General features: G+C 47.2%; 1 protein-coding gene across 3 annotated transcripts; it reads left to right on the plus strand.

The window, feature by feature from the left end:
* Nucleotides 1–427: 427 nt before the first annotated feature.
* On the plus strand, nt 428–12,980 carry atl2 (atlastin GTPase 2). 3 transcript variants are annotated; one of them, XM_084709608.1, is made up of 13 exons: nt 428–561; nt 4,136–4,509; nt 6,948–7,082; nt 7,229–7,333; nt 7,480–7,530; nt 7,881–7,937; nt 8,049–8,141; nt 8,268–8,406; nt 8,551–8,678; nt 9,093–9,149; nt 9,250–9,321; nt 9,571–10,002; nt 11,312–12,980. In XM_084709608.1, the coding sequence occupies exons 1-13, from the start codon at nt 489–491 to the stop codon at nt 11,429–11,431; spliced, it is 1,836 nt and encodes a 611-aa protein (XP_084565734.1). In that variant the 5' UTR covers nt 428–488; the 3' UTR covers nt 11,432–12,980. The 3 variants fall into 3 exon arrangements, with proteins under 3 accessions (XP_084565734.1, XP_084565736.1, XP_084565735.1); XM_084709610.1 differs by lacking the exon at nt 11,312–12,980 and adding an exon at nt 10,586–11,298; XM_084709609.1 differs by lacking the exon at nt 9,093–9,149.
* Nucleotides 12,981–13,321: the final 341 nt, after the last annotated feature.

The raw sequence follows: 13,321 nt of genomic DNA on the forward strand, positions 1-13,321 counted from the left end.
AAAGTCCCAGGAAAGCTAACTTGAAATTTAGAACATATGCTGGATTGCGAAAACAGGTCATCCTATTGCAACATTGATACATCGATGATGATGATGATATCAGAACCACATTTTAACATTAGACAAATATATAGCAATATATATAATTTTTTATATAATTTTTTACAAAACAAATTGTACGTTTAAATTCACTTTATATTGCCCAACATTACGTCAAGGAACATATTGATAGTTCAAAGAAACATTGGAGTATAATTCAAAGTAACATGCGATGAAAAGTGGCACCTGTAGCATTGTTGCAAAATGTGACCAATTAAACGGGTGTTTTTTTATGTGTACTTCGCCAAACTAAAACTTTTCTGATCCATTTAGTCGCACACCGGTCAGCCGTCTCCCTTCCTGCCATTCTGAGTAACTCCATGTGAACTTGATAAGGCACGAGGAGAAACTAGGTCTGTCGACGTCAGCTTCATCTGATTCAGAGCAACATGGCGGAGGTGAGCGGGCTGAGGAATCGGAATCATTTTGAAACAAACTGCAAAAGCCGCGTATTTGACAAAGGTAACTTTCCAAACAGTTCAAGGGGGGTTTGTTGGGACGTGAACAAATGTATGTCAGGGGCTCAACTCATACACGAATATAGTTACTCTGGAGTTTAACTATTTGGCTAAGTAGCTAGCTGTGTTTTCAGATGTATGTTCCTGATATCGCGCCAGTGAAAGGTGTACTGCATTGCTAAACCTACTTAGTGCTTGTCAACACAGTAGCCAACGAGTTGATCCTATCCGTTCTGTAGCTGCTACGGACTGGCTGTCAATATCACATGCATCTTTCTGTCACGTTGGATCGCTTGTCTTCCTTCTCCTTCATGTAGCTTGCATTTTGAGTATTGTTTTAAGTTTGTGTTTCTGGCATTGTTTCTGACATGTGCTCGCAAACAGGAATCTTAGAAAACAACTAAATTACCGCTTGCTCTTTACCCTACTCGCACTTTACCCTACTCAACAACGAGCAAGTCCCGCGTCGTCTTAACCGGCTAATGTTTAGGATATTTTAAGCGGGCTATTCTTAGTTTCTTGCTGATTTGCTGATCTTTTTATCTAGGTATTCGTTAAACTAGCTTACTTTGCATTTGGAAGCAATGTTTTGCATATGAAACAGCGAATGCCTTCTCATTCTTTGCAGTTTACCATTGTTGATATACCCCGGCGAGACAAGCAACAACACCTGTTTGTTTTCGTGTCTTGTTGTGTAAGGTGCTGCTTGACTTGCCATGAACGCTGATGAAACGCAAGATATGTTTACATACTGTCATCTTACAGAGGGTGGTAAAATACTTATCTAGGGTGCTCCTCACGTGCTATGCCTGCACAGACAGCAGTAACTTTCACTTGGGCCTTTTATCTAACAGCCTGACTTGCATATGTGGTACACGGCCCCAAATATCATGTGTATGCGCTGGCAGACAACATATGGACGGTTTGTATAATACTAATTCCAAAGGCAAAACAAATGGTCAATATTGCAAAGTGTTCCATTTTTGTCTTTGTGGACATAGAGAATATGAGAGAATAAGAAAAGCATTTCATTAGATCACAAGGACCCTTATCATAATGACCCTTGTATGAACATGGTGAAGCACAGCTGGGATTATGTGGCAACAGTTAACACTCTCGCTGGGCCGACTGCACTGCACTTTGGCCTTGGTGAGCTTGCTGGCTGCTGTTGAACGTTTGCCCTGCTTGACACCAGTCCAGACATGGGGAACAGAGTCTCATGGGTGTGAATCTGTCTGAAGAGATGTCTTTATCTCATGTCTTATTCGTATGCTGCACCTACCATATTGTTTAAAGATGAAACATAGTCCCCCACTGCTGTCCAACTGGGCAGGGATGAAGAAAACCGCTTTGGAGGACTAGAATGCAAGCCCTTGAGCTGGCAACACAGGAGGTGTGGGGTGGACCACTGGATGGGGGGATTTCTGTCCATAAAATGACCCTTAATCGAGGGAAAGTTAGTCCATATTTAGACAGCGTGCTGCGCCAAGTAGAGCAGGGTCTTATCAAGGTTTCTCTGATGTGGTGCAGGACAGAGTTTGTGGAGCCTGAAGCTTTTATGAGCCAGAGAGCTGTGATAGAAAGGAGCTGTATCTTCGTCACAGCCATTAGACCCCGACCTGTGCTGTGCTGCGATGTGGATTACACCCAGGACGATTGGACTGGCCATTAGAAAGATAAGGAAAGGGCCATGATAACACTGAGCCAATTTTGGAACTGTCGGCTCTGAGATTCTGTCAAGGTGGAGACTTGGTGGATGAGTGTGTATTTAAATATGAGTTTGTTGTATAATCAAATTTAAGGACTAGGGCTTTCCATCTCTCTCTCACACACACACACTTTCTCACTCTCCCTCACAAAAAAATTACGTAAACCCGCAGCTAATCCATGAAAAAATCTCTCTTGTCTTCTCTATAGAGCTAGTTGTTTCATTTTATAAAGCAAAGCTCCTTAGATTACCCATCTTCTATGTCCTAGAATGGTGCTTCAAATACAGACACGGCTATATAGACCTAAAGGTGGAGTGGTCTAGTTTAACTCAGGCTAAAAACAAACAGCCAGTCGATGACACAGATGTCCAACTTAGTATCAGTTACAGCTCTAAAGCAGTAGCCTACATAGAATACAATGGAAGCACTGCTGCCAGTCTGCTAGCATCAGGTGTAACTATACTTTGAGATGATGTTCTTTGTTAACATGTAGTCTACGTGGTTTCAATGTGCCCCAGGCTGATTGGCTATGATGCATATCTTATCTAATATTCCAAATATTGAATGTGTTCTAGCAAAGTGTTGTTTTTCCATAGAGGTTGAGGGAAGTGTGTGTGTGTGTGTGTGTGTGTGTGTGTGTGTGTGTGTGTGTGTGTGTGTGTGTGTGTGTGTGTGTCAGCAGGGCACCTCAGCTGGCTGTGAAGGCAGACCTTAGCGGGAGTCTGGGTGGAGCACTGTCATGTTCTCGCCTGCCTTCTGTTCCCTCTCTGTTTCTGGCATTCGCCACCAAACGCTGTTGTTTACCATAGCGCAGGACCACAGCACAGTGCTACCATCCCATCATACCCAGCATTTATTAACCCCAAGCCACACGCAGCCCTGGCCAATGGCTGGGTTTGTGTACAGGACAGGTGGGCTTTTTGATAAATGTTCAAATTCTCAGTGTCATTTGGCACGATTTTAAAAGTGCATTTGGCACAGAGTGAAGTGTCAGTGCAGAGAGAGAGAGAGAGAACCCGTCCATGATGGAATCCTTCATATGAAGCGTGGTTGAAGACTCAAGGTTTTGTCAACAGTGTGGGCCAAGATAACTGTAAAGGTGTTGTGATCAGCAAGGGACTTTGACTTCATCTTGATACAGAAAAGTAGTCTGGTTTCTGTCAAGTTAAGGACTCATTTGTCTCATGCCACCCCTAACAGGGATCTAATTGAGTGAATAACCAAGCCTAGAGTCTAGATACCTGTCCTACCTGTTCCGTTTGATGATGCCAGTCAGGATAACTGGGGCAGGGTGAGCTGTTTCCAGTCAATGGGAGTGCCTTTATTTCGAATACAGAATGATTCCAATGACAAGACGAGGACATATGCTTCTTCTTCAAACTGAAGTAACGTCCTTTCAGTTAAGCCTATTTAGAGAGCACAAACCACATTAAGATTTTTGAAATTCTTCCAATCTGGGCTTTTGTGTAATGTTCACATTGTTTGAGATTTTAGAGCCTTGCCTGATTATCTGGTTACAATCGTTCAGTGTGTGCTATACACAACCAGTCCCACTGTGACCCGTTATGTCTTAGTTCATTTGTCAAAACCCTAGCTCCATTTTTCTCTGACCTTCATACACTAACTGTTGCCCAGCAGTACAGGGTGTACTGCTGCACAATAATGGGACTGCCTGTTAGAATTCAGCTCCATGACTGGATGGCTTGCAAATTGCCTGTGCATTATTCTAAAAATCATCTGAATCATTCAACGGTGGGGGAATTGTGGCACCTAATTGTTTATCATATGATGTTGGATTTCCTTTCTGCTCTGCCCCCCTCCCCTCCACAGCTATAGGCTGGTCTGACAGCTGTCTCCTCTCTCCCCTAGGTGTGAGTGGGGTCGAGGATGTCCCAATGATGCACCCAGACACTAAGCCTCCCCTGGCCGTGCCAGAGGATGCCAGGGAGGAGGAGACCGATGAACCCCAGGATCTGTACTCGGATCCAGGCTTAGACACTGACCAGCCTTCCCCGGAGGAACCAGAGCCTGTGGTCGAGGAGGAGGAGAAAGCCCGGCCCATCCAGATAGTCCTGGCCCACGAGGACGACCACAACTTTGAGCTGGATGTTGTGGCGCTGGAGAAGCTGCTTCTGCAGGACGAGATCAAGGATTTGAACGTGGTGGTGGTGTCTGTAGCCGGAGCCTTCCGGAAGGGCAAGTCCTTCCTGCTGGACTTCATGCTGCGCTACATGCACAACCAGGTGAGGTACACGCCCCAGTACTGACCGCGCTGGGCTGGGCAAGACAACCAGTTCTGTGGTGTACATATGCCCTAGAAAGGCATGCAATACCATGCACAGCTTTTCTAACCGCGCTCCTATTAGTTCCAATGCAAACACATTGACAGTGATTCTGTGTGTCAGAACCAGGTGAGCTAACCTAAGCAGGTTTCTTACTTCAATCTGTGAGCCAGATTTTTTAGTACATCCAGCTCCCTGAACCAAAGATCAGTTGTTCACACGCAAATGAGTACAAAAGACACGGTGGTCCAACACGGATCCTATTTGTTCTCCCACAGTCCTCTGGGATGAGTTAAGAAATGTTTAGTTCCTCCTCGCCTCATCTCAGTCCTTCCTGAAGGTGTATTCCGTTCCTAGATTCCCTTTGTCGCGCTAATTAGCTGTTCCCCAAGTACCCCAGTAGAACTTTTTTTTTTTTTGTTGTCTCATCACCATTTAATTAGAATGAGGTGATGCCTTTTCTGGGGTTTTCTGGGACGGGAGCTCCCCCAGGGCGTGTGTGCGCGTCACCGTGGCTCTGTCTGGAACGAGGCTCCACGAGCCAGAGTGGTGTGTTTCTGTCCATGTGGCTCGTCTTTTCGGAAGTGCAGGCTAGTCTGTGACCTAACGTCAATGTCTCTATCTATGTCTCTATGCTAAACCAGCAATTTGTCGAGGCTTATCATTTCATGATGGTGGGGGCAGTAGTCAGACAGATGGTAGACTGACCAGTCCCTTGTCCACAGTCCTGCTTTAGCATCAGCTGGTTAGACAGGAACAGACCAGATCGTCTTACACACAGCTGCCATATGTCACCGTACAGTGGGTCAAGAAGGGAGTGTTTCTGTGGCAACCAAGTATCGCCCCGGACAACTAACGGTTTCCCTGCCTGGCTCGGGATGAGCTGCAGCAAGGTGAAACCTGATGAGAAACTACAAGGTCACGGTCGAGTGTGTGCGTCTGTGTCCCTGTGTTCTTCTGAGGGCCTGTTGGTGTGTGCCTGATGACAACACACAAGGTGACACTCCCTGGGCAAAGAGGCAGTGATTGCCGCGAGTGTGTGTGTACTCCATCTCCTCCAGGGTCAGCTTTGAGGATTACTTTGTGCCCTCATGTTCTATCAGCAGCACACACTGTAGCAGCACTTTGTGACACCGCCAACATGGCTAACAGCACCGCCAACATGGCTAACAGCACCGCCAACATGGCTAGCAGCACCGCCAACATGGCTAGCAGCACCGCCAACATGGCTAGCAGCACCGCCAACATGGCTAGCAACACCGCCAACATGACTAGCAGCACCGCCACCCTGGCTAGCAGCACCGCCAACCTGACTAGCAGCACCGCCGACCTGGCTAGCAGCACCGCCAACCTGACTAGCAGCACCGCCACCATGGCTAGCAGCACCGCCAACCTGACTAGCAGCACCGCCACCATGGCTAGCAGCACCGCCAAAATGACGAGCAGAGCTGCCAAAATGGCTAGCAGCACCGCCAACATGGCTAGCAGCACCGCCAACATGACTAGCAGCACTGCAGACATGACTAGCACCCCAGACACAGCCAGCATCCACACATCACCCTCCATTTCCTGCAGGTCCTTCACAGGTCTGTTTTTTTTTATCCTGTTGAATCCATATACATCATCTTGAGGTGCTAGTTTAACCTTTAATATTCAACTCTCACAGCCACAGAGATGAGAGGAATAGAGTTATGGCAGAGCTGTGCTCTGAGGCAAGTGATATTTCTGTTAGATCTGTCCACTTTAAACCCCTCCTTAATCTACTCTCTCTGATTTAACACATCTACAAATATTATTAAACAATAGTTGTGCGATTAGCAGCCAGTTTTCCAGACATGTATTAAGCCTAAACAAAAAGAGAAATGAAGATCTTTATTGGAAAAGGTTTTTGTCTAGGATCAGGCTTAATCCGTGTCTGGGAAACCGAGCCTATATGTCACTTGCAGCCATGATTATCTTAAACATTTTACCTTGACATATCCCTCTGGAATGCTGCCAAGGCACTACACACACACACACACACACACACACCAGACCTTAAGCTAGTTGTTTGAGCACACAGTCATTGATGCTTTCAGCTATGAATTGCATGTTTGTAGCCCAGGGCCCTTTTGTCTTGATAGATTACTTTGGCATTCATACAACCCTGTTCTGTTATCCTTGACCCATCTTGTACAAAGGGCCTAGTCAGCACTTGTGTAATAAACATCTAATGCCAATTTGGCTTTACTTCTGAATTAGTAGTCAGGTCTGTATATGGTGTCACAGCACCTCCCAGTGGCCAACTGATGTAAATGCATGTCAGTAGGAAATGCGGCAAATCTACACGTACTGTCTGCGTCTCTCATTTCTTCCCCCCCTCTCTCTCTCTCTGCACCTCTCCCTTCCTCCCTGTGCAGCACTTGGACCAGTGGATGGGGGGGGATGATGAGCCCCTGACAGGCTTCAGCTGGAGGGGGGGTTGTGAGAGGGAGACCACTGGTATCCAGGTCTGGAGCGAAGTGTTTGTGGTGCCCAAGCCAGACGGCAGCAAGGTGACACACACACACACACATATCTGTCCTCGCATCCTATTACACAAACATGCACCACCAGCAGAAACGTCATGCGTTCACATGCATACACAGCATTCAATACAAAGACCAGCAGCAGATTCCAACCTGCTCTGCTCTGTTGGCAGGTTGCAGTTCTGCTAGCCGACACCCAGGGGGCGTTTGACAGCCAGTCAACCATCAAGGACTGTGCAACTGTGTTTGCTCTCAGCACCATGACCAGCTCAGTACAGGTGTGTGTGTGCGTGCGTATGAAAGATGGAGAGACAAATTGTTGTTCTGCAAAAAATGACTATAAACCCAAGTTTGTGAGGTGATTGAGGTAAATATGTTTGCTTCCAAATGTCAGTAGCTGTTTCATCTTTCTATGTGGTTGCAGGTATATAATCTGTCGCATAACATACAAGAGGATGACCTGCAGCACCTCCAGGTAAACACGGAATAGCTCCAATTATGGATGGCTCCTTCTGAGAACTGTTGGTGGCTTCTGGACTGAACTCTCGCTCTCCCTCCTCTCTGCTCTCTTTTTCTTTTATCTCTTTGTCTCTCATCCCCCTGCACTCTCTCTGTCTCTCTCTTCGTCTCTCATCCCCCTGCACACTGTCTCTCTCTCTCTTTGTCTCTCCTCCCCCTGCACTCTCTCTGTCTCTCTCTTTGTCTCTCATCCCCCTGCACTCTCTCTGTCTCTCTCTTCGTCTCTCATCCCCCTGCACTCTGTCTCTCTCTCTCTTTGTCTCTCCTCCCCCTGCACTCTCTCTGTCTCTTTCTCTCTCTTCATAGCTCTTCACAGAATATGGACGTCTGGCTTTGGAGGAGATCTACCAGAAACCCTTCCAGGTAACACACCCAGTCTGGAGATGGACCGTGCATTTGGCAAAATCTGTCATGGAAGCACTCCCAATCGCATCTAGGATGTTGTTCTTAACTCAGTGGTCGTTGTCGTTCTAGTCTCTGATGTTCTTGATCCGGGACTGGTGCTACCCTTACGAACACAACTATGGCCTGCAGGGGGGGAACCACTTCCTGGAGAGGAGACTGCAGGTGGGTGGAGTCTGGTCCATTCACTGGCATTTGGAATAGAGCACCCAGAGAGATTTTTAAAACCTCTATTTAAATCAACAAAAAAAAATATGAGCAAATACTGTGTGTGTGTGTGTGCACTGCCAGGTGAAGCAGAACCAGCACGAGGAGCTGCAGAACGTCAGGAAGCACATCCACTCCTGCTTCAGCAACATCGGTTGCTTCCTGCTCCCCCATCCGGGCCTCAGGGTGGCCACCAACCCTAACTTCGACGGCAGGCTCAAAGGTCAACGCTCCCCCCCCCCTCCCCCTCCCCCTCCCCCCATCTACTCCCTGAGGAGAATCACATCCAGCATCACACACTAACAAAGCACTAAAGAATACACATTTGGAGACAGTTTTGATGATGATGATGTCGTCAATGTCTCAGATATTGACCCGGACTTCAAGCAGGAGCTGGCCGACCTGGTGCCCCTGCTGCTGGCCCCTGAGAGGCTGGTGGAGAAGGAGATCGGCGGGGTGAAGGTCACCTGCAGAGACCTGGTGGAGTACTTCAAGGTCAGGCTTCTCCCCACCTCTCGCTCTGCTGCGATGGCAGCTCCCACTGCAGTTACATTTACATTTTAGTCATTTAGCATATGCTCTTATCCAGAGCGACTTACAGTAAGTACAGGGACATTCCCCCCGAGGCAAGTAGAGTGAAGCGCCTTGCCCAAGGACACAACGTCATTTGGCACAGCCGGGAATCGAACTGGCAACCTTCTGATTACCAGCCCGATTCCCTAACCGCTCAGCCACCTGACTGCTGCAGTTAGGAGAGCACCTGTCGAGGGCCCCACCCACCACAGCATCACTCCTCTCCGAAGGAGCCATTCAGAACAACACATCACTGTTTGCTTGTTCAAAGATCAATTGGGATGGTGGATGCATGTTGGGAGTGTTCTAAGCGGGCGTCTGAACTGATCTCTCCAGGCCTACATCAAGATCTACCAGGGGGAGGAGCTCCCGCATCCCAAGTCCATGCTGCAGGTCCGTACTGCTCTGGCATGGTTCTTTAGTTTCCATCTGATCCGATCCCTCCATTCCTCAGTCTAACCATCCCATTCCCTCACGCTCCTCTGTTACCCAGGCAACAGCAGAAGCCAACAACCTGACGGCAGTGGCCGGAGCCAAAGACTCGTACAACAGGAACATGGAAATGGTGGGTTGGGAGCACATACACATACACACACACACACACATCACTAGCCTCTTTATGATGATCACATACTCTGAGAAACCATAATAAAAATAGTTTTACCTTTCCATGTGAGCCAAATATTTACAGTGGGGTTTATAAACAAAGGCCTATGTATTATACTCAGTATCCATAACCCATATATTTGGTTGCAGCCTTGGAGAACCTTCCAAAGTGCTCATGTTGTCGTGTTCCCCACCCCCCTTGGGTCAGGTCTGCGGAGGGGACAAGCCCTACATCGCCCCTGCCGACCTGGAGCGCTGCCACGACGACTTAAGGGAATGCTCCGTGCGCCAGTTCCGGGCCGTCAAGAAGATGGGCGGCGAGGACTTCTGCCTGCGCTACCAGCAGCAGCTGGAGGGCGAGCTGGACGAGGCCTACGCCAACTTCACCAAGCACAACGACGGCAAGAACATCTTCTACGCCGCGCGCACGCCCGCCACGCTCTTTGCCGTCATGTTGGTCACCTACGTGGTGTCCGGGGTGACGGGCTTCGTGGGGCTGAGCACCCTGGCGGCGCTGGCTAACCTGGTGATGGGGTTGGCTCTCATGGCGCTGTCCACCTGGGCCTACGTCAAGTATTCCGGAGAGTTCCGGGAGCTGGGGACCCTCATAGACCTGGTGGCTGAGACCCTCTGGGAACAGGTGGGTGTGAGGGGGAGGGAGGGGGTTTTGTGAACCTTTTTGTGTGGTGTGTCAACATTTTCGATGCTCTTTTTGTGCATTGTTTGATCATAAAGCATTAATTAGGAGAACTCCTTATGGAATCTTGCTCATTTTTTAGAATGAGTCGTTTTTCAGGCCGTGTGCATGTGTGCGTGGGTGCGTGCGTGCCAATATTCCTTTGGATTTTCATTTCCCTGCTCCGGACTACAGATCATCACATCACATCCCCCAACCCTCTTCAATTGTCCTTCAAACCCTTTATCTTCCATTCCATTCTTTCATTCTTTCCTTTTACACCGCCACCCGATCAACTCTTTTTTTTTTTGTTCCTCTCTGCTATCTGATCGCTTAGACGGTGTTCTATGTAATCTCTCTCTCCTAATCCGAATTCTCCCTCCCTCCTCTCTCTGCCTATCAGAGGACACCCAGACAGGTGAGAGGCATGGCCGCTCGGTCAGTCATACCTCTTGCCTGTCTGTGAAGCTCTTACCCAATCAACTGTCTGGTCTATCTCTGGTTGTCTCTCTCTAACACCCCCCCCCCCCCCCCCCCGTGTCTCCAGGTGTTGTGGGAGCTTTTTGAGTCTGCAAAGCGTCGAGTCGCTTGGAGCTCTTTCTTCCCAGCAGCCCCAGAAGCAGGACCAGCCCAGAGATCCAGACTGTCCTCCTTAGCTTCCTCCAGCCAGCACGACAAGACTAACTAGCATCTCTCTGGCTACGCTAGACTAAACTAAGCTAAGATATGCTAGCTGCTATGCTGCCTTTAGCCTTCCGCTCCGCTCTGGTCCTTCTGTCTCGATGCAGGGGGCTGGAGTGGCTGGACTTGCCCGCTCCACCCTGCCCATGTCTGGGGACTCAGGTTGGAACCCCTCAGTCCTCTCGCCCTGAATGTTAGCCTAGCACGCCCACTCGCACAAGAGAGGGACTCTTTTCTTTTTTCTTTTTTTTTTGATGATGATGATGATGATTCACGTTATGTATTTCAGTTGCCATTATCTTCTTGTAGTGGTTTTTGTGGAGGTGATCTAAGTGTTGGTGGTCTGCATGTTGGATGGTTTCTCTCCTTTGGCTTCTTCTCACCCATTTCTTTTTTCCTCTTTAGTTTTTTCGTGTCGTCAAGTAACCACCACGGTGAATTGAACAAGTCTTTTAATCACAACCCTCTTCTCTCCCCCCCCCCACCCCCTCTCCACGTGTCTTGTCTTCCTCTACAAATTATCCTTATCTTTTCCCTCTTTCCTGTCCTCTGGCCTGTGTACTCCTCTCTTTCCTCCCTCTCGTGTCTCCAGGTGTTGAAGCCCCTGAGTGAACACTATATGGAGGACAACGTGAGGCAGACTGTGGTGAACTCTCTCAAAGCCAGCCTGACAGAGCAGGCTCCGCAGCGTGCCAAGTTAAAGTCCCGCTGATTCTCTCCCCCATCCCCTTCCCTCACTCACTCACTCGCCCAATCACTCAGTGTGCTAAGTCCAAGAGCTGTGGAACTGTTCAAAACCAAAGTTGAGTCCCTGTCCCCCCCCCCCAATCCCTTTGGCCCTCTCTGTCTGCTGTAGTACTGCGAAGACTGCTGGCTGCTCTGCTCCACATCGCCCCCCAGTGGCCGAAAGGATGATCAGCAAGCAATGAAAGGGGAAATCATTATCTGCAGCTCTGGTCTGCGCTCTCATCCTCTCTCACTCTGTCTGTCTCTGTATTTGGCCTTTACCAAAATCTGCCCTTCTGATACTCTTGAATGTGCCATGTTGTTTATGAACCTGCAAATGCTAGCCATCGCGTACGTGCACACACACACAACCTTCTGTCAGGATCGTAAGTGATACGAAATGGAACGTCAGGGATACAGGACAAATCAGCGTCTGTCACATCCAGTTAAGAGCAGATTGCACTTATTTGGGTGTCAGCAGTACTTCAGGGATAAAAAAAAACGGCTGTTTTTATAGTTGTGACAATGGATGCAAACCGAATCTGTCTGCATGTGTACTGTACCCAAGTTAACCTGGTCTGAAACAGCCCCCTTGCCACCCTACCTAGAATAGATCTGAGAAGAGCCTAAAGCAAGATAGTCTACCTTCTGATGGACTGGGAGGAATGTCCTGCACCATATCATGCCTTCTGCTGGATCATATTGAGTCTCTTGTCTAGAGGAACTAGGGCCTGTTTCTGAACGGGCCATCTGAGTTGACGCTCCCTCTCTCATTTTTTCTATTGAAAAGAGATGAACTGTAGAAAACAAACTTGTGGTCTGTAATTGTTTAGGATCCTGTTGTTGTTTTTTTTTTTTTACAACTGATCCTGCATCTTAGCTGTAGTGTACCTACCAGTATTCCCTCTCTGCTCCCTGTTGATAGCTGGAGTACGTAGCGTAGAACGAGCTAGGCTCCAGGGCTCAGCTTATGGAACAGGGGAATGGTCTTCTGACCCTTTCCCTCATTCGCTTTTTCTTTCAAACCCACAACTTTGAAGTGGTAGTGACCAGAGATTACAATGCTTCTTTTTTTTGAATCTTCACTAATGGTAATATCATGTAAGAGTACACTGTAGAATCAGTTCCATCCACAACTGTCTTGCCTTGAAATAGCCAGTCTGTATAGTCTCATTTTATATGTATATCACAAATAGGGCATGTATGTGACATATTTAATACAATTTGTATACATTTTATAATGAAATTGTTGACCTGACTTGAATTTTTTTTTTTTTTTTTTTTGACCAGCTAGAATTAGGTTTTGGTTTGTTATAGGATTGTTCCCAAATAAGGATTAGTTCTAGTCTGTTATGGTTAAAACAATTCAATATTTGTAGCCCTTGTATTCCACCTTTTGGACAACAAAGCTTTTCTGGAATGTGATCTATGGGTTGAGATGTTTTGTCTGTCTGGTTTTAAATCCATTTCCTGTAATTTATTTTTCAATAAAGAACTTTTGAGCTTATTGAATAAAAATGAGTATATTCACGTGACTTTGGTCTGTTTTCTGGGAAAAACATTGCCACTGTTAAATGGATTTGGTGTACAAAAAATAAAAATCTAAATTTGTCACAATAGTACCAAACTTGATCGGACTGTTTAGTTGGAAGGTGTCATAGCTCTGCTGTCAAACCTTAGATCTTCTGTCAGGGTTCCTGCAGGTTTCAGAAAGTCAAATTTAAGACATTTTGAAGACCATAAAGATTGACAATTAAGACCTACACAATGCATTACCAAAACAATATTCAAATGAAAAAATTCAGTCATTGAAAAAGCATTAATATAATTTACAGTTAAAGCAATCACATTAGAAATTGTATTTAATTCAGCACCA

This window comes from Hypomesus nipponensis, chromosome 11 (assembly GCF_054491055.1).
Source record: "Hypomesus nipponensis isolate SF chromosome 11, ASM5449105v1, whole genome shotgun sequence".
Classification (NCBI taxonomy): Eukaryota; Metazoa; Chordata; class Actinopteri; order Osmeriformes; family Osmeridae; genus Hypomesus; species Hypomesus nipponensis.

Excerpts from the sequence above, each read along its gene's own strand:
- atl2 (XM_084709610.1), top strand. The coding sequence starts at position 489 with ATGGCGGAGGTGAGCGGGCTGAGGAATCGGAATCATTTTGAAACAAAC. Across the intron at positions 8,142-8,267 it reads TCCTGGAGAGGAGACTGCAG|GTGAAGCAGAACCAGCACGA; the intron begins GTGGGTGGAGTC and ends GTGCACTGCCAG. Across the intron at positions 8,679-9,092 it reads ACCTGGTGGAGTACTTCAAG|GCCTACATCAAGATCTACCA; the intron begins GTCAGGCTTCTC and ends TGATCTCTCCAG.